Genomic DNA, 26,784 nt, shown 5'->3' with positions numbered 1-26,784 from the left:
GTGTGTAAGAGAGCTGATGTGGCGTCCGCAGTCCAGCACCTGGGGAATACTCAAACACTTCCACAAATGTCAAGTGCAGTCTAGCATGTCCGATGAGCAGGAAATGTTTTGGTGGCCTCTCATATCATGTGTCCTAAGCACTAGTATGCAATAATTTAAGAGTATTAGCACAGAATAGCTTCAGTTCTGTACTTATTGTACATCAGCTGACTTACATAATTAGAAATAACTTTATATAATAACCACAAGGTCAAATCATATTTCTTCATTTGATTTCCAACCAAAGGTTTCCAAATCTCTTTACAAGAAACATTCACCAAAGTCAACATATCTTTTAAAATTGGCTTTGGTTTAAGATGTTTTACGTACATATGTACATTCAGCTGACTTAAAAATAGTAATAACTGCAACTGCTATACAAATCTGCAAAAATCTGAATGTTCCGACATAACATTAACTAATACTGTTACTGTTATCATGTTTACACTGTACACTGAAAAAATGATAGCCTAAAACATTTACCAAGAATACTTGAATATTTATTCAAGTCAAACTTATTATTTAACATGTCTAATCAACCTGAGTACATTAACTTACACCAACACATTAATTTTAAGTTAGGTAAGGTAAAATTAACTCCTTTAAGGGATAGTTCACCCAAAAATGAAAATGTTCTCATCATTCACTCACCCTCATTCCGTCCCAGATAAGACTTTCTTCTGATGAACACAAACGAAGATTTTAAGAAAAATATCTCCGCTCTGTACACTGTAAAAATGTATGTAATTTTAATGGTAAAAATGCTACAGTAAAAAAAAAGTACATTGGTTAACGAGTAGTTACTGTAAAATATACGTAATTTTTTTTTATATAAATTTAAAAAGACAATACATGTATTTTTATGGTAGCATTTCATTTGTTAGATGTAAAAAGTATGATTTTCCCATATAATTAACATTTAAAATTTATATTATGTTTAACAAAAGAGTACATGTACTTTTTACAGTAAATTATTGTTAAAATTATGGTAATCAGGCGTTCGCAGAATTCCCTGCATGACCCATTACATTTCATTATATTTTATGGAAATAGTTATGTTTCTTCTTATTTTTAATATCAGTTATGTACTTTGGGGTGTTCTGTTATATTTGATGTAGTTTAGTTAATGTATATTACATAATTTTAATTTCACATGTATTACCCTGATGGTGTTAAGTGTTTGTGTGAGTGACACTGAGACTGTCTCTACGTTTTATTGGTCATTGCTCCAGGAATGGCCTCTGTTGGTGAACTTCAAGTCATCATATGTCCTTTTGTAATTACTACTGTGATTAACAATACATTATAAAGTGAAAAGCAGATTTTTACAGTTTCTTAAGGTTAATATTTTAAGTTTATCATTTAATAATATAAATGACAGTACTGCATCATAAAATATACCATAAAAATAACCGTTTTAAACTAAAATTTCCAGGTTGTACTGTACATTTACATTTTTACTGTATTTTTTACATAATTATTCTGGCAACCACAGCTGCCTGTTTTGTTTTTGTAAAACAACAGAATTTTTTTTTTTTACAGTGTAGATCCATTCAATGCAAGTAAAGGGTGACCAGAACTTTGAAGCCCCAAAAAGCACATAAAGGCAGCATAAAAGTAATCCATACGACTCCAGTGGTAAAATCCATGTCTTCAGGAGTGATATGATAGGTGTGGGTGAGAAACAAATCAATATTTAAGTCCTTTTTTAATTTAAATTGACCTCTCTGCCCAGTAGGTGGCGATATGCACAAAGAATGCGAATCGCCAAAAACAAAAGAAGAATGTGAAAGTAAATGTGAAGATTTATAGTAAAAAAGGACTACAATATTGATCTGTTTTTCACTCGCAAACACCTTAGCATTAGATGACCAGACGTCCCGATTTTACAAGCCATATCCCGTGTTCCTACAGAGTTACAGTTGGGATGCCTTTTGTCCCGATAATCTTAGCTATAGTTTGATTACTTTAAGCGTTTTAAATTGTGCTTCGTGCTTTTTCTGTCTTGAGAAACAAAGAGAGAGTAACGGAAGAATCGCTCATTCACGCAATTTCAATGTTGTAACTTTCTCCGAGCAGCCCACTATGCTAAACTTCTTTCTCCTAAATCCCCTACCAACACTGCTGCTATGATCTACCCCGGGTGTACTCACTTGGGTGTTATGTTAAAAGCACCACACTTTACAGGTGAAGTTAATCAAATTGAAAAATAAAATGTCAAATGTGCCCCCTTCCTAATACGCATACGCTGACATACGCTCAGAAATTTAAACTCAAGACCACTGTCCCTTGTTGCACAATTCACACACCCCTGAACAAGCCAAGTGACGTCAATTACATTTTAATAGTTAGTTACGTAATTGTAACATGCATCATCTCTTTTTTTAAGTCTTTAATTTGTAATTGTTGATCATTATTTTATTCTGTTTATACTAGGCAACATAATATACAGTATAAAGGTTTAGATAATTAATATTTGTACTCTTAGGCCTAAATGTTATTACCAAATTTTTTGTTTTGTTTAGTCCCTTTTGTTGTTGTTCTGCAACCATTTATGCACTTCATTGTTGATGGATTTGCAGTCATCCAGGAGAGTAGAGGTGGGAGGTGAGGGCCCACAGATGTGGAGCCAACTGCATTTCATGAATGAGTGGGCCTCGTGGGGTGGATGGTCTGTGTGCTCGCACTCTTGTGGGGGAGGAGCCTCTGTCCGTACGCGCACATGCATCACCAGGTAAAGCACAGCCTCAACTCACCCCGTCACACAATCTTCTCTGTATGTACAGAAAGAATGAAAAGTAAGAATCGGTGTACAATGAGAGATCCTGGTTTAATGTAATATCACAGTGCCAATGATTGTGCAAAGTAGAATGTGTTCCTGGGTCAATATCCTTAGTATTAAGCTACACTGAAGAAAATGTTAACCCAAAAAATTTGCTTCATGTGGAAAGAACTAAATTAACTGATTTGATTAAAGTAAAAACCCTTATTTAACATGTTTAAATCAACCTGACTACATTAGGCCACACCAATTAAACTAACTGTAAACTTTTTACAGTGTATTCTTTCCCTCTGATTTCTGAGGTAATTGATGGTTAGAGTTAGGGAAAGGACTATGTTTGTTTGATTTAAATGTTGTTCCATGGAGACGTACTGCTTGCCAAAATCACTCTGACCGGCATATATCACATACAGATGTTCCATCCTTATTGTCGTTCCATTTGATCACGTTTATGTGATTCATATAAAATTGACACTAATTTGTTACATCTGAAATGATCTTTGGTATTGTTTCCCTCTAGAAATCTAGTTGGAGGGCCATGCTCAGGGGACACCAGGCAATACAAGATCTGCAACACAAAGGTGTAGTAAATCCCTGACAGTTTGAACAGAATGTCTGCATAGCAGTATATTAGTCACGCCTTGCCTTCCATTCTCTAGTGCAGATTAGGTAGTCTTGCTTATGTAATTCTACAGTGTATTTTAAGGGCACTATGTATGGTATCACTGAAACTATCACTTGAATTGACATTGTTTTGCAAAAAATTGGTGATTGTTTTAGCACATGCATAAATATGTTATCTGAGAGTGTGAGTGAAGCCACCGGGACTGTTCTAATGACTCAGAGAGTGTTAATGAACCAGGGCTTTAGCAGGTTTACACAGGCTGTGTATGTATATGTTTTCTCCTGAGCTTTGTGTTTATAACATTAGGAGTGTGCAGCTGGCTCTCTGGACTTTAGAGAACTGCAGTGCAAAGCTTTCAATGACAGACCCCTTGTTGCTGGCAACAGTTACCAATGGACTACCTTTCATCGAGGTCAGTGAAGCATGGCATACCTCTTTGCAGCATGTGCTGTGTTACTGTATGTATGTCTTTTTTCTACTAGGTGCTTACTTTGACTGAAATGTCTTTATTGATGCCCTCCCACCTTTTCTTCAGGTTCTGACCCCTGTGAACTCAGCTGCCTGGCTATTGGACACAACTTCTACTACAATTTTGGGCGCGTCCTTGATGGCACTCCTTGCCAAACAGAACAGGGCGCTGTCTGTGTGAATGGAAAGTGCCTGGTGAGTAGCTGCTTTGTAATAATAGCTAGTGTAACGGTAGCCAGCTGGTAGGTAGCTGTTCAGTGTATAAACCTCACTGCCCTGGCCTCAAGAGGCGCACTAGCGACTGACCCTAGAGGCTGTAGCCTTTAGCCTCCTCATTAGCGCGCCCGCCTCCCATGCTGGAGACGCCGGTTCGAGTACTGTTCGGAACAGGTCGAGGAGGACCGGTTACATTGGTGCCGTGACCCGGATGGGAGTGAGGTTTAGGGGGGTGAGTGTAACGGTAACCAGCTGGTAGGTAGCTGTGCAGTGTGTAAACCTCACTCCCCTGGCCTCAGGAGGTGCACTAGCGACTGACTCTAGAGGCTGTAGCCTTTAGCCTCCTTATTAGCGTGCCCGCCTCCCATGCCGGAGAGGCCGGTTCGAGTTCCGTTCGGAGCGGGTTGAATAGGACCAGTTACAGTGCTAGCAACTACAAATGCTGTGTTTTGCCCTCATTCCCTTGTTGTTAAAGTACAACAGTTACCTTAAAGTGCATGAGGAATACAATTTTCCTTGATCTTTTGACATATAAGAAGTCATTGTACTATAAAAACATAATGTAAGTTTCAGAACTCAAAACTTCCTCCTTAGTGCAAAAAAAGCATTTGTTGAAACCTACTTCCTTCACATTGTGATGTCACACAACACATCAATGCCTACTTTACCTTTAATAATTTCCATAACCTTCCCAGTAGTGGTGAGTAGTGAGCTGGCAAGGAGAGAGAAAGTCAGTCAAGAGCAGAGAGCCAATCATAACAGTGGGCATTTACTGTCAAGTCTTAAAGGAGAAGCAGCACCAAAACCAAGCGTTTGTGAGGGTGAAAAATAATTGAGTGTGGAAAATGATTATGTTTTACAAATATATTATTGTTTTTTTTTTTTTTTTTTGCAAAAAACTTTACTAATATTATAAGTGAACCTTAAGGAACATTTTAAAATAATAAAAATGGCATGTCGTGACCCCTTTACATTTCTTTTGTTGGTATAACCTAATGTATTTGTTACACACAAGGTCCACAAGTGTGTTGAGGTGTAAATATAAGGTTTATTTCAAGAACACACAGAGTAAAAGTACATGAACTCTTGGGTGTCAGGATGTGCAGAGAATGAGAGGCTCAGGATCCAAGTGCAGAGTAAAAATAAAGGCATTTATTTAATACAAAAACAAACACAAACTCCCACAAGGGGGAAAACAATAAACGTAAACTACCCCGAAGGGGAAAAAACCCCCAAAGGAAATATAATCCAGGCTGGGGCAGGGGGAACTGGAGACAGGACCGACTGGACCAAACAGGGGTGGGAAACCAGACTGATAAGACAGAAACTAGACCAACTGGAGCATGAGACCAACACCGACTGAACACACAAGCACACAAGACAAACTGGCACTGGACAGCACACATGAGAAGACTAAAATAGGGAGAGAAATCAGCAAGTTAACAAGACAGGGCAGGTGTGACTAATAAACTAATAATGGGCAAACAAGGAAGCATGGTATGACGCAACACAGAGAGACACGCGGCAATGCAGAAACAAAACAATGCCACATGCTCTCACAAGACACAAAACAGCTGAATAGCATGAGCGCACATTGCCAAGACAATAAGGCAATATATGCTCGTGCAACCAACAAACAGTATGAGAGGATGCGTAGCTACTAGTGATGGGAAGATCGGATCATTTTACTGACTTGAATCTTTGAGTCTCGTTCAGCAAAATGAACGAATCTTTATTCAAGTCATTTAGTTCATTTAGTTCATTTGAGCAGAATTAATTTAAAATGTTACATTTTCAATAGCCAAATCCCCCCCAACATGTCTACTTATGTAAACTTTGATTATAGTCCCAATAAAGAAAAAATTATAATGCAGCAAAGGACAAATTATGAGAAACAGAAAGATTAGTTAACCTCTGGAATCTTCTTGTTGGAGTTGTTCGTTCTTTTGTCACTGAATAGCGTATACGGCTGTCACGTGACAAAAGAACGAACGACTCGGACCAGAAGACTCGAGAGGTGAACCAATCATTTTTGTTTCCTGTGTGAGCAATGCATAGCGTATACGGCTGTCACGTGACAAAAGAATGAACGACTCGGACCAAAAGACTCGAGAGGTGAACTAATCATTTCTGTTTCCTGTACAGTGCCTATGCATGTGTGAAAATTTTCTTAGTTTGGGGCAATGGAGGAGTCAGGATACAACGACAAAGTCAGGTTCAAGGTTAGCTCTTTTATTTTCAGATTTTCACACACGTCCCTGTGAATGCCTGGCCAAAAGAAACGGGCCATTATACTGTTCAAAGTCTTTTCGTGACCTAAGTGACCAGCCACTGGATTATAGTGAGCCGCCTGGAAGAGTGTTTCCTGACAGCCCTTTGGCACTAACAGCTGAGTTGTATTCTCTTTGGTTTGAGTGTCCTATGTCACTTGATACAACTGCTCTTTAATAATAGAAAAGTATGGGTATGTGAGCGCAACACCGGGCTGGAGCTGTTGACCATTCGACCAAACGACCTTCACTTGGTCGAAGGCGTGCTTGAGGGACTCATCATGTGACTGCTCCAAAGGGAAATCCCCCTCAGGGAAGCCCCTGGGAACGGGAATTCCCTCGTCTGCGTCATCCTGATGCGGAGCCGACGTTGACAGCCCTGGCACCACCTCACCAGCCATAGTATCGCACATCACACCCCGTCCCCCTACTTTGCAGGAACCATCCACACATATTACCCTCAATAGATTCTTAAAACCGGGCCAGTTGGTTCCCAGAATTAGTGGATGGGTGAGGCGGGAATTAACCGCGGCCTCGAATCTATGCCTTTTTCCCCTGAATCATAGCACAGTGGTAACCACCGGATACCTGTGAATGTCACCATGCACACACCTCACCCTCACCAGTTTATTTTTATCCAATGCCCCGCCTTGTACCAAGCGTTGGTGGATCGAGGTTTGAGAACAACCTGTATCCACCAAAGCTTGATGTGTATGCCCTTTTATTCTTTCCGGTATCCGATACGCCCCTGCCCGATCGGAGGCGGCCTGTGGAGCGTCGGAGATCTGGACCAGTGTCCCCACCTCCATCACTGGACACCGCTCCTGGCTGTGTCCGGTTTCCCCGCAGCTCCAGCAGACCGGCCCAGGTCTTCCTTCCGCACTCGTGGGGGTGGTCTCGCCAACCTGGAGGGGATAGCGGAGGGAGACGGGGGGGTAGAAGAGACAGAGAAGGGGAAAGGGTAGGAGAGACAGAGAAGGGGAAAGGTCCTCTAGACCGGGGACGGGGTTTGGGCAGGGCTTCCCACCTCTGAGGAGCCGGAACTGGGCGGGAGTGAGGGGAACGGGGGGGAGAGGAGGGAACATGAGTCACAGGGGGTGGAAAGAGAGAAGAGAGAGAAGCTGCTTCGCCGCCTCCTAGGAACGCTGCTATGTAGTCCTCTGCCAGCTAGACCGCTTCCTCCAACGACGCTGGGCGGTGGCACTGGACCCACTCGGACATGCCTCGGGGAGGTTGGGAGACGAACTGCTCCAGTACCACCAGATCGACCACTTCCACGATGCCGCAGGTTCCCCCCACCAGCAGCCATTTCCGGCAGGTGTCACGGAGCTGCTGCGCAAAAGCAAATGGGCAGCCGTCCTTCCCGAAGCTCAACGAACGGAAGAGCTGCCGACCCTGCTCTGGGGTCTGACCGACCCGTTGCTGGATGGCCTTCCTCAGGTGATTGAAATCCAGGAGGCTGGCGGCGGGGAGTTGTTGTGCCACCAGCTGCACTTCCCTGGAGAGCAGGGGCAATAGGCGGGCCGTCCACTGATTGGGAGGCCACCTCCAAACCTCCACGGTTTTCTCAAAGAGGTCGAGGAAGGCCACCGGATCATCGTTTGGCCCCATTTTTGTAAGGGCCACTGGTGGGACGGGCTCCAAGGAGGTCGCAGGGCCAGCCCCCTCCCTGGCGATCAGGCTCCGGAGCACCTGCCGGTCCTCTGCTTGTGCCTGGAGCAGGACTTGGAAGCATTGTTCCTGCTCCCAGCATACCTCCATGAGGGCATGGTGTTGTGACTGCTGGATGCTGGTGAGGGTCTTGAAGACTTTGCCCAGTGGTGAGGACTCCATAACAGCGTTCTCTTCCAAAGCTTGGTTCTCGGCACCACTGTGAAAATGTTCTTAGTTCGGGGCAATGGAGGAGTCAGGAGACAACGAAGCAGGTTCAAGGTTAGCTCTTTAGTTTTCAGGTTTTCACACACACGATGGTAACCGTCGTTATAAACATAAAGGTAATTAAAATGTAGCACACTCTCAGGCACTCTGACTGTTGTGCTTTCTGGTAATTCTCTCCCCTCTCTGATGCTCTGGCGTGTCTTAAGTCTCCCTCCGCCATCACTATCATGAGAGACAGGTGTTAGAGATAATTATGAACAGGTGACGAGCCTTACCGCTCTCTCCCGCAGACCGACACATGACCACGCCCCCCATGCCACACGGAGGTTGCACAATGCAAATGCGCAGCCAACACAAAATGAACGAATCACTCTCTGAGACTACTTGTTTTTCTGAATCACATAAAAGATTCATTAAAAATGTACAAATCGTTCATGAACGACCCATCACTAGTAGCTACGCTAAACAAAGCGATGCCACGCATTATCACACAAAACAAAACCTAATTATACATCGCGAGGCAAACAGCACACGATGTACGCAACAAGCAACAAAAACAAGATAGGACACATGGCCGAGATTTCGGCCACACACAGACCCGAAACCTCAGACTGAAGTGACCAAACCTCAGCACAACGTGAAGACAGCTTGCGACCCAGCACAAAGCGAGTGCAACACGTGGTCACGAGAGACAGACAGAACATGGAGCATGAGTGTCCGAATCCTAACACAGACCGAAACCGAACCAGACAGGAAGTCAGGATCCAGACACCATGCTCCGAACATGAAACAAGACACACCGAAGAGCGCACTGAAGAGGGAATTCAACCGAAACTGTGTGCTCACACAAAGACAGACAATGAAACACAAGAAAGACATGGGACAATGATTCCACAGTCCTGTAAGACAAAAACCCAAACTGACAGAGTGACAGGACTGTGACATTGGGATCAAATGCATGTGTTAACTGGCTTATGACAAAAATCTTGCACTAAACTTCCATCTCATTACAAAACATCACTTGCAAATAGTGCATGAAGATAACCCTTATTATTTGATCTTGAAGACATACAAAATAAGAACTTGTTGAAATTAATGCAATGAACAAGACCAATTCTGTTTAAAAGAAATAAGAAATGTAAATTAAAGATATGATTTTATGAAATATGAAATTAATTCCTTTAGGCCTTTTCCCCTAATATATTCAGGTTGATTCAGTCATTAAATTTTTGACTTAAACTAGTTAATTTAGATAAAACCAATTAATTTAGATTGATTGTGCACATGAAGCACATTAGGTTTCCTGGCTAAAAATGTTTTCAGGTCTCATTAGGCTTGGGATTGATGGCTTTCTCAAGCATCAATAATTGGAAGATTTTCCCGATGATTATCCATATAAACTCAGCAAAAAAAGAAACATCCTCTCACTTTCAACTGCTTTTATTTTTGGCAAACTTAACATGTGTAAATATTTGTATGAACATAAAAAGATTCAACAACTAAGACATAAACTGAACAAGTTTCACAAACATGTGACTAACAGAAATGGAATAATGTGTCCCTGACCAAAGGGGGGGGGGGGTCAAAATCAAAAGTAACATTCAGTATCTGGTGTGGCCACCAGCTGTATTAAGTACTGCAGTGCATCTCCTCCTCATGGACTGCACTAGATTTGCCAGTTCTTGATGTGAGATGTTACCCCACTCTTCCACCAAGGCACTTGCAAGTTCCCAGACATTTCTGGGGGGAATGGCCCTAGCCCTCACACTCCGATCCAACAGGTCCCAGACGTGCTCAATGGGATTGAGATCCGGGCTCTTTGTTGGCCGTGGCAGAACACTGACATTCCTGTCTGGCAGGAAATCACGCACAGAACGAGCAGTATGGCTGGTGGCATTGTCATGCTGGAGGGTCATGTCAGGATGAGCCTGCAGGAAGGGTACCACATGAGGGAGGAGGATGTCTTCCCTGTAACGCACAGCTTTGAGATTGCCTACAATGACAACAAGCTCAGTCTGATGATTCTGTGACACACCGCCCCAGACCATGACGGACCCTCCACCTCCAAATCGATCCCGCTCCAGAGTACAGGCCTCGGTGTAATGCTCATTCCTTCGACAATATACGCAAGTCCGACCATCACCCCTGGTGAGACAAAACCGTGACTCGTCAGTGAAGAGCACTTTTTGCCAGTCCTGTCTGGTCCAGCGAAGGTGAGTTCATGCCCATAGGCGACGTTGTTGCCAGTGATGTCTGAAAAGGACCTGCCTTACAACAGGCCTACAAGCCCTCAGTCCAGCCTCTCCCAGCCTATTGCGGACAGTCTGAGCACTGATGGAGGGATTGTGTAACTCGGGCAGTTGTTATTGCCATCCTGTGCCTGTCCCTCAGGTGAGATACTCGGATGTACCGATCCTGTGCAGATGTTGTTACACATGGTCTGTCACTGCGAGGATGATCAGCTGTCCTTTCTGTCTCCCTGTAGTGCCGTCTTAGGCGTCTCACAGTACGGACACTGCAATTTATTGCCCTGGCCCCATCTGCAGCCCTCATGCCTCCAGGCACATTCACGCAGATGAACAGGGACCATGGGCATCTTTCTTTTGGTGTTTTTCAGAGTCAGTAAAAAGGTCTCTTTAGTGTCCTAAGTTTTTATAACTGTGACCTTAATTGCCTACCGTCTGTAAGCTGTTAGTGTCTTAACGACCGTTCCACAGGTGCATGTTCATTAATTGTTTATGGTTCATTGAGCAAGCATGGAAAACATTGTTTAAAACCTTTACAATAAAGATCTGTAAAGTTATTTGGATTTTTACAAAATTCTTTAAAATACAGTGTCCTGAAAAAGGGACGTTTCTTTTTTTGCTGAGTTTTATATTGGTATTTCTTCAGATAAAAATAGGGCTACCCGTTGCACAACAGTCTGTCTTTTCAAACATATTTCTCAACACAGCTTTGGTAAAGTATGAGCAGCAGGGTAAATTAAAGGGGGTCGCACACCAGACGTGTCTGACGGACGACATGCCGCATTCTAAAATTGAAAACAATTATTTTCTATGAAGGCAGGTACACACAAACGTGGGCTTGCCGTCTCTCGAGGCTGCTCAAAAATCTGCTGCACCACAGAGCGCAACTCTTAGTTTTCCATTAAATTTAACCCAAATCATTATCAAAGGACAAACATTATTTACTCCAGCCATCAGTGGATGATATATTGTGTATATGCATATTTTATAGAGCCTACACAATGTATTTTCAGTTACAAGTATGTCTTTTTGTGGTTTGACAGTTTGAATGAAACCTCTTCAAAGATACATACAGAGAAATTGCATAATAATTTCTAATCATTCAGTTTGCGCAGTTAAACCAGTTTCATACACTAACCTGCAAACTCATCAATGTCACTTTCATTCTTGAAGAAGTATAAAAACCTTCTTAACTTTTGTGTGTATGCATCCTGTGCAAGGAGCTCTAAAATACCTGTCCTATGTTGTGATACCTGTGCCTTGCAACCTGCTTCAGTAAATGTTATTTCACCCCCTTGTGGTTTCCCAATGCTATTATGCTAGACATTCAACAGAAGTGTGAATGGGAAAGCACACAAATTATGCTTCTAATTAAAATGTCGACTAATGTTAATATATCGATGCCTCAAAAATATATCACTAAAAAAACATGCAGATCAATAATCAGTATATCGATAATTTATGTCATGCCTAGTGCTCATGTCCTTTTCACCCTCTTCACCAAAGTGTTCTTGTCATAAATGTTCTGAGTGCTCTTATTAATAATAACAGAACCTTATAGTATCATGGCGCTGTTATTCTTTTTGACATGTATTCTGTACCATATTGTATTTGAAGTATCTTGGAGTACCATATATGTTACTATTAATATAAAATATATGGTAATCATTCAGTACCATGATATATCAAAATATCATGTTATTGCCATCTTATACTATAAATGCAACATGGATCCACCACTTTAGTAAAAGCTTTACTGTTGTTTTTTAATTACTTGTAGACAAAAATACATATTTATGTGCATGGAAAGATAACTCTCTGTAATTTGGCCCCATCTTGTTATAATCATGTTGGCATTAATTTGGGTTCCATCATGTGAGGACTGGAAAGGAGAAGCACATGCTTAGTGAGGCCCAATCATTAAGAGCATGCACAAGATTGAATCCATATGTGTGAAGCACACCTGTGTGTGTGTGTGTGTGTGTGTGTGTGTATGTCCCTCTGTGTGACTCCTTGAATCATGGGAATGTTCCATTGAGAATCATAATTTTACAAGCTACTAAGATTAAGGATGGAGAGGGAGGGAATGGGAAAGCATGAGATAAGAAGGGACATAAAGACAGACTGAATGGGGGGCAAATAAAAGTTTTAGATGAGGAAAAGGTGCGTGAGAGAGGTCTAAAGATAATGAGAGGCTTAATTATATACTAGAGAAATTGCTGAGGACAGTCTTCGCCTGCACACCTCTCTTCTACCTCTGCAGTCTCCTCCTCCACCACCACTGTACTCTGAAGCTTAAGCCAAACTTCTGCCTGAATGGACTGCCGGGCCTCAAGATCCCACTCTTGTTTGTGTGCGTTGGCTCAGAGAGAGATCTCTGTCAGTCAGCTGCCCATCTGTTTTCACCTGCCTCTGTCTGTATCTGTGAGCCTAAACACACACACACAAACATCTTTAGATGGTACAGCTTTAATTTAGAGTCTTGAAGTGGGGTTGAAACAGCTTGTTTTGCCCATACTGATGCCGAAAAAACAGCCTTTAATCTCTTTTCTTTGAGAGATTTGTCATAAACCCCACACTTAAACATGTCATTATAGATTTGTTTTAAGACCTTTATTTGCACTGTAAATTCTGCGACAGTAGGTTGAAAGTTCTGCTGCTGAAATCAGTCTGTGCTTACCAAAATTCAAACCATTGCCCCCAGTGGCCGAAACTGGAAGTGTTGTTGAACGTATGGAAACGTGTGAGCTCCATTTTACAGGTGAAATGTCCATAGAGTGGCGCCAAAAACAAGTTGTATTTTTAGTTGAACTGTCAGAATTAACACGTTAATGCATGCGATTAATTAAAAGTTTAACGCGTTAATATTTCTTAATCGTGATTAACGCAGTTACAGTTAATACAGCATAAACCAGCATAAACACTGGTTTGAAGGGCGGAACCTTTGCGATGTGTCCGCCCGGAGTCATTACACTGACGCACACACCACAAACAAAACAAAAGCTGTGTCAGTAATCGTTTCATGGGGAAAGTACCAGTTAACACTTTGTTGTACAAAACAAGCCCAGATGGGACTTGTGATAGAAATCAAGTATTTTTCAGGCTATGTAATGCACATTTTAATTACCAATGGAGCACGTCAAGTCTAAACTATCACCAAAACGCAGAATGAGACGTTTTTCTCTGCAAGCACTTTTTATGTGCCGTTCAAAGTGGTGCTTGACTCTGGCGATAACGCCCGATTACTTTCATGATTACTGTAACAAAGCGGATAGCCACAGATTAATATTGTGGAGGATGAGAGTTTAAGAGATTTAATGCCTATTGCAATGAATATGCAGCCTATGTGGGGACTAGTTCTTTAAATTAGTCAACCTCCCAATTAGACTTTGGGAAACGTTTAATGTTACTTGAATTTGTGATATTTTAGTGTATTTCTGTCTTTATACTGTGGAAGGCTTTGTTTGGAAAATGTTTATAAAGCATTACATTGTTACATATTGTTTTGTTTTCTTTCCTAAGATGGAAATAAATGCATTTTGACTGGGAAAGAAGTGTATATATAGTGTCAAATTCAGCACTATCAAAATCTGAGATTAATCGCAATTAAAATTTTAAATCAACTGACAGCTAAAATTTTTGGTTGTAAATTGTCAACAGGAAAGCATATTTTATTAACCTTACACCCTAACCCAAATCTCAACCCTAAACCTAATCGTCAGTGGAGTAAAAATGTAATTTTAGAGTGAAAATGCTACCTCCGAATCGTGTTCCGCATTGTTTAAGTGAACGCAATTACTTCCTGGTTTCCACTGAACCAGAACCCGCGTTTCAAAGGTTTCTCACACAGTGTGCTGCTATCAGTAGCACTAAAGGGAAATGTGATAATATCTGAATTGATGCAAAAATGTCTCATGGGGGATGGCATTTTTCAGTAATCCAGCAGAATGAGGTTGATTTCAGGGTACGTGTGATCGTGTTTAATCATAGATGGTTCACTTCATGCACTGTAAAATAATCATACAAGGGTAGTTGAGGCATGACTTTTTTGATAAACATCAAGGTTATACTGTAGGTTAAATAAACGGATAAGGGAAAGTGTATATCTTAGGTCCTGTAACTGGTCACCATGTATTTACAGTTTATTACCATTTTAAATCACCTTTTCACCTTCACTACTTCATTTCAAATGGGTCCTGCATTGTGACAAGTTTTTTTTTTAAAATCAGCTTGTACTGCTGAAACTGTATGTGGCAGTGCTTGATATTTTTTGACTGCTAATCCCAGGGCTTTTTTGTGTGTGTGTGTGTGTGTGTGTGTGTGTGCAGAAGCCAGGATGTGACTTGATCTTTGGATCCCAGCAGCAGGAGGATGCCTGCATGGTGTGTGGAGGCCACAACTCAACCTGCCTTCATCACCGAAGTGTCTACCAGAGCAACGGGCAGAACAATGGTCAGCTATGAATCTAACTACACTCAGACTCACTCTAAACAATAGAACAGATAAATCATTTCAGAATTCTGTAATACATTCATAAAAAATAAAAAAAACATTTAGAAGATGCAGCAGCTGAACTGAATTTTTCTATGCAGAAAGTCAAAGAACTTTACAACTTTTAAATCAATAGTTCTATTTAAACATTGATGCGAGGGGTGTGAACAAAAGGTAACAGCATAAATCCTTCTATGAAGCTTGTTATGCAAAGCAGCACAGTGGCCTCCAAACATTAAGATTTGGCACTTAGCCATGGAATTCTCAAGTGGTTTCTGTGGGACAGTGACCATGACACCTCTCTCTCTGTCTTTCTCTCTCTCTTTACCCTCACATTCAAACACATCTCTACACACTTAGAACACTGACACCTCTGGCTTTGAACTTCTCTGCTTGAAACAGAACCTCTTTTAAAAGCTGGCCAACTGAAAATACAGAGCATTTACATTGGGGAAAACACAGCGATAATACTGGCTTTGTTTGGCCATCTAAAAAGTACTCGGTTTCCCATTCTGTAGCATCTGGATTTCTGAGAGTAGGATAACAGATTGGAGACTGCCAGTGCAGTGCTCTGTAAAGAGGGTCAAAAGTCAAAGGAGAAGAGAAATGCACTGCCTGGGTCGTAATTCTGAAGTACCTGGCAGGCAGATCACAAAAAACGCAAATGCATGTTGCAGCTGCAGAGATCATAAAAACACCTATATAGCCTTTTTCAATGCAGGAGTGTGCACTTGTCGAAAAATCACAGTTTTATTTTTATTTATTTTTTCAAATGGGCTGAGATGTATGATTCTTTCATCTGTTTTATTTACAGCAGGACTGTTTGGATACAGTGAGGTCACTATGATCCCAGCCGGAGCCACACACATCAGAGTGACTGATAACAGCAGAAACTATCTAGGTTAGAGCCCAGTGCTGTGTGATCTTTCCGCTGGAGGTTCAACGTGTTATTCAAAGCACGGTGCATGGTGTACGATAGAATTGTAGGAGACTACAGACAGAGGCATTTACTTTACCTTTATTAGATCTATAAAAAGATGTATTGTCAATATTGCAGAACTTCTAGAAATGTTTCACCTTTTAAAGGGGTCATTATATAAAGAATCACATTTTCCTTGATCTTTTGACATAGAAGAGGTCATTGTACTTTAAAAACTTACTGTAAGTTTCAGAACTCAAAACTTCCTCCTCACTGCAAAAAGAGCATTTGTTGAAACCAAGCTGCCAGAACGACTCATTCTCTACTTCCTCCACATTGTGATGTCACACTGTGGTAGACATTTGCATCTCATCACCTCCTCAACAACACATCAATGCCTACTTTACCTTATCACTTTTGTAGCCTGCCCAATAGAGGTGAGCAGTGAGATGGCAAGAAGAGAGCAGGTCAGTTAAGAGCAGAGAGCCGATCATAACAGTGGGCGTTTACTGTGAAGTCATAAAAGAGGAGCAGCACCAAAACTGAGCGTTTCTGACAGAGGGTCAGAATGGAGGTGGAAAATGATAGTGTTTTACAAATATATGATGTTTTTTTGTGCAAAGTTTAAAGTGAATTCTCTAGTAAATCATGAACTGGCTGTTCATAAAAAATGTGCACTTTGTCTAACTGCTGTATGAGAAACTGTAGTGTTTTGTTAGTGAAATGTTTTTAGAAAAATCACCTTTTTGTCAAATATTTTGTAGCCCTCCAAAATGGTCGTTCTCAGTTTGTGATCAATGGGAACTGGAAGATTAATGTTCCAGGGGAGTACAGTGTGGCAGGAACCAAATTGCTGTACCGCCGCTCTGCTGATACTTGGGAGAGTTTTGAAGTTTCAGGACCTACTCAGGAGGATTTGCACATTATGGTTAGATCTACGATGACACTTATTATTAGTGGTGCTTGCTAAGGCAACTATCACTATTGTACATACAAAGATTTTGTTTCACCAGATTTTTTACTTGCGGATGGTAAATCGGGCAAAAATGTCCAGAGCCATATTTAGGGACCAGAATATCATAGAAACTTGGGGGTAGCCTCTTTTGACATGGGCCAGTTAGCAACCACCCAGAACACCCTACCAACCCCAAAGAAATGTCATAGCAACTACCCTGTTTACCCTAGCAACAATGCATTAACAACAACAACAACTGAGATAACCTTAACATCTGCAAATAAACACCCTGGCAACCATCCTCAACACTCTAGCATTGTCTAGTTTAAGTTATTATTATTTCATATGAAAATTAAGTTTGTATTATTACTTTAGAAAAAAACTATTTCGTTCAAGCTGCAATTTAAATGTGTCATTTTATGGAAAGCTGATCTGTTGCTGATCTGTTTGTAGGTATTGTCAACTCATAAGAACTCTGGGATAGAATGTGAATATTGGCTCCCTCCAGATCGCTATGCTCTGTATCATGGGAGAAGTCAACTTCGGCAGCCTCACCACACAGCAAACTTCTTGCCCTTTGGACCTCAAACCACAACCACAACTTCTACCACAACCACTACTACACCACAGCCAGTCACCAAACTTCCTTTCTGGGGTAAACACCTTTATTTCCTGATATTTAAGAATATATGTACTGTATATATGTATGTTAGGCTGTCGATTTAAAGCGTTAATTATGTAAAAATGTGTATGCTATTAACTATGTCCCTGGACCATAATAAGGAATGTTAAACTTAATGTTTTTATGGGATTCAGTCAGCAGGGGGCAGTAAGCCCAACTCCAGCTGAACAGCACGCAGCTGTACAGACAACAAACCACACTTTTACTGACAGCAGACAGCACAAGATTAGGACACGTCTAGCTTTAAACACAGCTAGATGGAGCGCAACTCCAAATGCAGGGTTCTCGAGATGTGTTTTTCTAAGTTTTAAACTGTTTAACCTGGCACAGCATCCTTGAAGCACTCTTTATGATGTTATGCAACCAAAGTGAGATGTTCCAAAAGTGTTCGTCTGAAGCATATATAGATGTGTCCTTAGAAAAGCCCTTATAATAAGTCTTCCTCGGACAGATTGACAAATTCAGTTGCAAAATGGATTGCTGTGAACTGTAGGCCAATGATGGGCTTTTGTTCAATGTTATGGCAATAAACTATATATTGCCTTCTAAAGCCACTTTTTGTATTACCTCATCCGTGTTTTACCACAATAATTATTTACTGAATTATTTTAATTTGGGTGCAATTTTTCAGCAAATATTGATATATGCGATTAATTGCAATTAATTCGATTTTTTAAATTTTAAATGATTGACTGCCCAGATATATACAGTGTGTGTGTGTATATCAGGGTTGGGAGGGTTACTATTGAAATGTATTCCACTACAGATTACAGAATACATGCTGTAAAATGTAATTTGTAATGTATTTCATTAGATTACTCAAGGTCAGTAACATATTCTAAATACTTTAGATGACTTCTTCAGCACTGGTAGATTTTTTCACTTGTTTTGACTATAAAAACTCTGCCAGTACAGTAAGACAAAATACACATGTTAAAAATACATTCTCTGAAAAACCTAAATATCTTATGCAGTGTTATTTCTAAAACAAGATGAATCAAATTGATCTTGTTTTATGGATTTTAGATATTTTTAACAAGAAAACAATACAAAAATTGTTATCAAGAATATGATTTTTGGCCTAATATCAAAGGTCTTACTAGAAAAAAAGAAATTATGATCCAACGTGAATTTTCTTGATAAAAAAATATGATCGTGTCTGGTAACATGTGCATGTAAAATGGCTAGAAATAGTATTTTAGCTTAGAACAAAGCTGACAATTTACACAAGGTTTATTTCTATTTCTTCTGCTCCAAACTTCAAACTTCTCTGTCTGCTCGTATGAATATAACACATCATAAGAAAGTGTTTCACTGCTGTTCAAATGCACTTTGGATCGCATCATTTATATGTATAAATGTTTTCCATCTGAAAGGACTAAATATTAAATAAAACAAATGACAATAAAATGCAAAGTAATCTCTTCAGTAATCAAAATACTTTTTGAATGTAACTGTATTCTAATTACCAATGATTTAAACTGTAACTGTAGTGGAATACAGTTACTTATATTTTGTATTTTACATACATATTCCCGTTACTTGTATTTCATTACTCCCCAACCCTGTGTGTATATATATATATATATATATATATTAGTTAAAGTCAAAAGTTTACATACACCTTAGCCAAATACATTTAAACTCAGTTTTTCACAATTCCTGACATTTAATCATAGAAAACATTCCCTGTCTTTGGTCAGTTAGGATCACTACTTTATTTTAAGAATGTGAAATGTTAGAATAATAGTAGAGAGAATGATTTATTTCAGCTTTTATTTCTTTCATCACATTCCCAGTGGGTCAGAAGGTCTACACTTTTTGGTAGCATTGCCTTGAAATTGTTTTACTTGGGTCAAATGTTTCGGGTAGCCTTCCTCAAGCTTCTCACAATAAGTTGCTGGAATTTTGGTCCATTTCTCCAGACAGAACTGGTGTAACTGAGTCCGGTTTATAGGCCTCCTTGCTCGCACACGCTTTTTTAGTTCTGCCCACAAATTTTCTGTCGCATTGAGGTCAGGGCTTTGTGATGGCCACTCCAGTGCCTTGACTTTATCTTTGGAGGTATGCTTGGGGTCATTGTCCATTTGGAAGACCCATTTGCGACCGACTTCCTGGCTGATGTCTTGAGATGTTGCTTCAATATATCCACATAATTTTCGTACCTCATGATGCCATCTATTTTGTGAAGTGCACCAGTCCCTCCTACAGCAAAGCACCCCCACAACATGATGCTGCCACCCCCATGCTTCACGGTTGGGATGGTGTTCTTCGGCTTGCAAGCCTCACCTTTTCTTTCAAACATAACGATGGTCATTATGGCCAAAAAGGTTTGTTTCATCAGAGCAGAGTAAATTTCTCCAAAAAGTAAGATCTTTGTCCCCATGTGCACTTGCAAACTGTAGTCTGGCTTTTTTATGGCGGTTTTGGAGCAGTGGCTTCTTCCTTGCTGAGCAGCCTTTCAGGTTATGTCGATATAGGACTTGTTTAACTGTGGATATAGATACTTGTCTACCTGTTTCCTCCAGCATCTTCACAAGGTCCTTTGCTGTTGTTCTGGGATTGATTTGCACTTTTCGCACCAAACTACGTTCATCTCTAGGAAGCAGAATTCATCTACTTCCTTAGTGGTATGATGGCTGCATGGTCCCATGGTGTTTATATTTGCGTACTAGTGTTTGTACAGAGGACCGTGGTACCTTCAGGCATTTGGAAATTGCTCCCAAGGTATAACCAGCCTTGCGGAGGTCCACAGTTTTTTTGGGAGGTCTTGGCTGATTTCTTTTGATTTTCCCATGATGTCAAGCAAAGAGGCACTGAGTTTGAAGGTAGGCCTTAAAATACATCCACAGGTACACTTCCAATTCAGTACACCTCCTATCAGAAGCTAATTTGCTAATTGTCTAAAGGCTTGACATAATTTTTTGGAATTTTCCAAGCTGCTTAAAGGCACAGTTAACTTAGTGTGTGTAAAATTCTGACCCTCTGGAATTGTGATATAATCAATTAAATGTGAAACAATCTGTCTGTAACAATTGTTGGAAAAATTACTTATGTCATGCACAAAGTATATTTGCCAAAACTATAGTTTGCTCATATGAAATCTGTGGATAAAAAATGAGTTTAATGACTTCAGCCTAAGTGTTTGTAAACTTCTGACTCTTTTTGTGTACAGTTATAATACCATGGTATTTGAGAGTATTATTTGTACTATGACTGTAGCCCTGTTTAACATAAAAGTATTAATTTTATGTCATTGAAATGAGAAGTTTATTTAATGTAAATGTGATGGTAAATATTTGCTAGAATTGGTCTTTTTACTTAAAGCTCAACGTTAGAGGCTTTTGTAAATACAAGTGTGATTTACGAGGTCATGCTCCCAGGTCCTACTGGTCACTGGCCGTTTCAACCCCCCTATCAGCAGCAGCCAGTTCCACGTTTGGAAAGAGATGAAAACCGCAGGAACCGGCTGCCCGAGATACATCGTAGAGGTCAACACATGTTATCAATCCTTATTTACAATCCCAAAAACCTCATTTTAACACCTGCCACCTCAAATAGCCTCTCTTATAACAAGTTTAGGCATATTTGTTCCTTGTTCTTTCCCACTGATTATTTGTTTCATTATTATCTGGGCATATGATTGGCAGGTCTTCTAAAATGATATTATTTTGTTAATACATACATTATACTTGTAATAATCTTTTTTGTAGATCACTGTGGGAGATGTCGGAGGGCACGAGGAAAAGGGGAGCGCCAGCGACAGTATTGCCAGAAAGATTTTGGTGAGTTCAATCAACATGTCTCCCAACATATCAGGGCCGGATCTAGTGGGGTGCTAGGGTGGGCTTTGCCCCGCTAAATTATCTCTATGCAAAGGGTTGAATGATGGCAGTAACCATAACCATAACCCTAACAAAATGTACTGGAACTGAAAATACGTGCACCAACCCCCTCGGCAGAATATGCATGGCACAACCCCATCCAAGATGTCTCACACCCGCACTCGGACACTTCATTGTTTGTATCACTCCACTTGTGTTCGTGGCGTTCTAAACTAAAGTGTAAGAAAAGTGCAGATGTCTAAAAGCAGGTAGATGTGTCTCTTTTCATGTTTCCCTGTGACATTAAATATTTTAGCCAGCATGTGGCGACAAAAAAGTTTTTATGTGTTATGAGCCAGTAAAGTTTGATGTGCATTGAGTCAGCACACGTCAGTCAATGTTTTTCCGTGACAGTCCATTGTTTTGTTTATTTATTTGTTGAACTGTTGTATAAAAGCAACATTACACTCGCAATCATGCTGTATGGCCCTAAATCAGCACGGCTGTGATTACCTGCAGCTGAATCTCAGCTGTGCTGATGTAAGGCCATACAGCACTCTTGCTTGTGTGATATTGCTTTATTGCCCCCCTAATATAACCGTTCTAGATCCAGGCCTGCAACATATGATCTCAAATATTCTCATCTTTTGGTTTAAAGTACATAATAGGCTATATTTGATGTTGGCAATAAAAACATTTTCTGCTGCTATAGTATTTAGAGCAAAAGTGATAGAAAAAGTGTATCATGGTGAGGAGACCCGCTACGACGTCCAAATCATCCACACGTACCGCAACGGTTACCGTCTGGAGCACCGTGAGTTCCTCTGGGCACCCAACAAATGTGACTGTCCCCCTCTGGAGGAGGGCCACCAGTACGTGTTGATGTTGCGGCGGCATATTAATTATGAACACACTCTCAATCGCATCCTGATAGAAGAGGACAGCTACGCTCAGCCATATCGAGCGCGTGAGGATAGCCTGCTCCGCCCTCTAGAGGAGCTCTGCGGTAATAGAGGAACTAGAACTCTGTTCAGGGGGTAAACACACAAGGTCCCTTTCACACACTACTTCACAGCACGCTTATCCTGAAGTTTGACTCTCATGCCAAGAAACAAGGCACAGACTGCAACCTTTCTCTGACGCTGAATTTAAATCAGTGACGTGATTTTACTAAAGCAGTTTGCATTCTCTAAAAGGGACAATGGACACTTTGTCAGGATAAATTATGCCCATGAGGACATGAGGCAAACCAAAACAAAGAGAGAGTCACTAAATGAAGCACTTTAGGTGGACAATTTCACCTTCCTATAAAATGTATACACCAAAGTACATAATATACACAGAATTTATTATGCCTTTTTTAGCACTACGTGTTTGTTAATGGGATAAAATAACTTGACAGCATTTATATCTTTGTCATTTATCATTGTGCATTTTTATGTTTTTTTTTTCTTTTTTTAATCAAAATGTATTTATATGTCAAAAGTATTTGTAGAGGAAACGTGCATTTACATATAGCTTTATACTGTAATTTTTCACTTGTGAGCATCAATATGTTTGCTGTTATCAACTATTATGAAGTTCCACAGTGAAATAAGTGTTTAGGAGATGTTCTGCTCTGTCACAGTATAAGCTGTCAAATATATTTTTACACACCCAACATAAGCAAAAAATACATACATATAACTGTCTATAATGGAGTTCTTTTGCCAATGAACAGTTGTTTTTTTGGCAGTAGTTTTTACAAAATGTTCTCCCTTTAATCATTTGTACACTGAAGTTTTCCTTTTACCTTAATGTGGTGGTTTTGTGTTAAATTATAGTCCAGCCAAAACATATAAACTCTAGAATGTGTTGATAAAAATATATTTACAAAAATAACTTATCATTTATGACAGTGACATACTAACCTAAACATGCAATTAGAGCTAAACAGACTGGTTGTCGCTGGGCTATTAAAGTCATTATACTGTAGATAGCAGCTTTTTCTCCCTGTGGCCTCTTGATTGGCTGAGAGAGTGGGAGGGGCTCTCCTTTGGAGCATATGGCTATTATAGCACATATGCAAGCCACAGATCACTGAATCATAGCTTACAAAGTCTATAAAAAAGTAATAACCATAAATGGGTTAAATTAATTTGGAAAAAGCCCCATATGTCTACACAGCAAGCCAATAATAAAAAAATGCTTCTACATTTCTAGTTATAAAAAAATCACTAAATGTTCATACATCCAGCTTGTTCATAAAATGTAGAGAATTATATTCCTAATATATTCATTTTCCTTTTGGCAATTTCAGCACATCCCCAAAGGAATTTGCCTATGCAGTCTTAAACACAGTGCCCATGTTGAATTGCATTCACAGTGCTGGTGTTTTAAATCCTAATAGGATCTTCATGAGCATCATGTTCATTTAATGAAGTCCTCTCCTCAGATTTAGGAGTTCTGGAGTTTGACCCATTGAGGTGGAAATGTCCAGTAACCTGTGCACATCCCCACTTTCATTTACACTGTTGAACAGTCTGGTTAGTGTCATTCATACACTGACACTAACGTGGCGCTGGGAGGCGGCCCGTCTCTTGATTCGGGCACGGCGAGGTCGTTTGTGATCAGACTGGCAGTGGCACAGGGGACCCAAGAGGAGCCACAGATAGAGAACTACACACGCCCAGCAAGAGGACAGTTTGACCCAGAATGTGGAGTAACTCCCGTGGGTGAAGGTGGTCTCTAGCACAGCAGTCTCATAGCTGGGGGAGACAGAATATGTCATTATCAAAAGTGTTCCAGATTTGAGTCTTTTTCACTTTCAGAGTACATTGCCTGAGTACATATGTACAACGGGCTAAAGGCCCCGTGGGGTAAAAGGCACTTTTGATTTTATTTTCTTCCAAAAGTTTAAACAGGAATAAAAACTAACACAGCATTTTCCTTAACACCTGTTTGTCACTATGCACTGCAAAATTGTCCTGATCCATGAGGTTATCACATGCGATGTCTAAATGTTGATTTTTAGTTTGATCTTACATTTAATTGAAAATTTATGCAGATAATAAGAATCCTTGAAAATGATCACATTTATTTTGAAACAAAATAGATTTTCTTAAATGGGGGGAATAGATTTTTTTATGAAGAATGTTCAAAGTGGGCTCACATTGACTGATCCAATCGCAATGGAGATTAATTTGTTCATAAAATACTTGAGATGTTATGAAATATCGAAAATGGTTAACTGTTTTCTGAAGGGTTTATTTAGAATAAACATTATCTCTATTTGTTTCTCAAAAAACATATTGCTGTCTCAAAAGTATTTGCATAAATGTACCAATTTTGCGCTATAACTATTTGCCATATATCTACATTATGTCACTATAAACCCCCTGGGAGACATTTACCCCATGTATGGGGGCTTTTACCACTAAGTGTGGGGTAAAAGACCCCCTTGAAACCTTTTGGTCTTTGGCAAACTTCAGGCACGCAGCAATGTTTTTATTGGAAAGTAGCGGCTTCCTTCATGGTGTCCTGCCATGGACACCGTGAATGTTTAATGTTTTCCATATAGTAGACTCATGAACAGAGATGTTAACCAGTTCCAATGATTCCTGCAAGTCTTTAGCTGTCACTCTAGGGTTCTTTTTTTTACCTCGTGCATTCTGCGGTGTGCCCTTTGAGTCATCTTGACTGAACAGCCACTTCTAGGGAGAGTAGCCACAGTACTAAACATATTTATAGAAAATTTGTCTAACTGTGGACAGATGAATATCTAAGCTCTTCAAGATAAATTTGTAACCCTTTCCACCTTTATGCAAAGCAAAAATTCTTCTGAGATCTCTTTTTTGCAAGTCATGGTCTACGTCAGCAGATGCTTCTTGTGAATAGCAAACTCAAAATGTTTGAGTGCTTTTTATTAGTCAAAGAAGCTCTAACACACACCCCCAACCTCGTTTCATTAATTGGATGACAGGTTTGCCAACGCCTGACTATAATTAGCTTTCGTTGACGTCATTAGCCTAGGGGTTCACATACTTTTTCTAACCTACACTGTGAATGATTGAATGATGTGTTCAGTGTGTACAAGAACAATACAATAATTTGTGTGTTATTAGTTAAAACAGATTGTTTTTGTTCATTATTGGAACTTGGATGAAGATCAAACCAGATTTTAAGAAAAATGTATACATACAGTAAATGAGGGTAATTCCAAAGGGTTCACATATTTTTTCTTGCCATTGTAGTGCATGTGTAACCTATATTTCTGGCTACAAAACTGCTGAAATTTTCCCCCAGAAGTTAGCTAAATCTAAAAAAAAAATAAATAAAAAAAAAATTCCTTTTTGTGATGTTTTCAAAAGGAATAATGGTTCATAAAGAGACAAAATAATCTGTAAAAAAAAAATAGAAGTAATTCTGTGTTCTAAAACTGCAGAAAATGTTATTTTTAGCTTAGTCTATACTAATTATTCAATAGGAAATCTCCGTTTAGACATCAGTGTGTCTGCATGTGTGTACATGTATAAAATTAATGTTATTCACACTAAAAAGTCTAAACATGAAGACTTGCATGTACTAAAGTTTATTGTCATTCTAGTGCTTTCAACTATGACCTCCCAAATCCAGAGCAGCTCTGAAGAACTCTTTAACAACTGACCTAAACCAATTAGTGAGGGTCATCATTACGTAGAGGGAGGCCAGAAAGAAGACGAAATGGAAGAAGAAGTAGCTGTAGGCAACGCGCTGGCTCTCATTGTGGATGACCTTCTGACAGCCTTTGTTCTCGTCAATGACAAACTCCTCCTCTGGCAAAAGAGAAACGATGTTAAGACCTTATATCTAAATTGTAATTAAAGACTAATATGTTTACGAAATGTAAATTGGAACTTGTGATATTGTTCTTACCATCTTCTTCCTCTGGCCAGCAGAAACAACAGGAGGCTTTCTGTTTTAGTGACACGCAGAGAGAGAGAGAGAGAGTGTCAAAGAAATAAGACATTAATTAAAAAACAATGAAATATTTACATAAAATGTGGCATTGTTTCTAGAATTTAAAGGGATAGTTCATCCAAACATTATAATTATCTAATTTACTTACCCTAACGCTTTCTCAAACTTGTGTGACTTTCTTCTGCAGAACAAAAATGAAGATATATCCATACAAAGAAAGTCAATGAGGTCCAAAACTTTCAAGCTCCGAAAAAAGGACATAAAGGCAGCATAAATGTAATGTAAAGTGGTTTAATTAATCTTCTTCTGAAGCAATACGATCAGTTTCGGGTGAGAAATAAAACAAACATTAAACATTAAGAGCTTGAACATTCTGGACCCCATTGACTTTTATTGTATGGATATAAAAATATCATACATCTATGAAAATATCTTTGTTTGTTTTCCACAG

The 26,784-nt window shown here is 39.8% G+C and overlaps 2 protein-coding genes across 6 annotated transcripts in view; one reads left to right on the top strand and one right to left on the bottom strand.

The window, feature by feature from the left end:
- The window catches only part of LOC127414578 (ADAMTS-like protein 5), a 35,798-nt gene extending 9,673 nt beyond the window's left edge, over positions 1-26,125 (top strand). For 2 of the 4 annotated variants that reach the window (XM_051652728.1, XM_051652711.1), the window contains exons 4-14: positions 2,622-2,773; positions 3,342-3,402; positions 3,753-3,858; positions 3,982-4,109; positions 14,853-14,976; positions 15,830-15,916; positions 16,699-16,862; positions 17,343-17,544; positions 20,955-21,062; positions 21,285-21,356; positions 22,108-22,447. In XM_051652728.1, coding sequence (XP_051508688.1) covers positions 2,622-2,773; positions 3,342-3,402; positions 3,753-3,858; positions 3,982-4,109; positions 14,853-14,976; positions 15,830-15,916; positions 16,699-16,862; positions 17,343-17,544; positions 20,955-21,062; positions 21,285-21,356; positions 22,108-22,436 — 1,533 coding nt within the window. In that variant the 3' untranslated portion in view covers positions 22,437-22,447. Of the gene's footprint in view, positions 1-2,621; positions 2,774-3,341; positions 3,403-3,752; positions 3,859-3,981; positions 4,110-14,852; positions 14,977-15,829; positions 15,917-16,698; positions 16,863-17,342; positions 17,545-20,954; positions 21,063-21,284; positions 21,357-22,107; positions 22,448-25,980 lie in introns of those variants that run through there. The other 2 variants (XM_051652736.1, XM_051652720.1) reach the window with 2 other exon arrangements.
- LOC127414600 (serine incorporator 4-like) overlaps positions 23,919-26,784 on the bottom strand; it is a 29,222-nt gene continuing 26,356 nt past the window's right edge. For both annotated transcript variants that reach the window (XM_051652759.1, XM_051652749.1), the window contains exons 10-12: positions 26,289-26,328; positions 26,041-26,188; positions 23,919-24,142 (exon numbers count right to left, since the gene is read on the bottom strand). In XM_051652759.1, coding sequence (XP_051508719.1) covers positions 23,932-24,142; positions 26,041-26,188; positions 26,289-26,328 — 399 coding nt within the window. In that variant the 3' untranslated portion in view covers positions 23,919-23,931. The remainder of the gene's footprint in view (positions 24,143-26,040; positions 26,189-26,288; positions 26,329-26,784) is intronic.

The sequence above is a fragment of the Myxocyprinus asiaticus genome, chromosome 2 (genome assembly GCF_019703515.2).
Source record: "Myxocyprinus asiaticus isolate MX2 ecotype Aquarium Trade chromosome 2, UBuf_Myxa_2, whole genome shotgun sequence".
Lineage (NCBI taxonomy): Eukaryota > Metazoa > Chordata > Actinopteri > Cypriniformes > Catostomidae > Myxocyprinus > Myxocyprinus asiaticus.
Note: the sequence above shows the minus strand (reverse complement) of the source record. Positions and strands in the feature narration are given on the sequence as shown.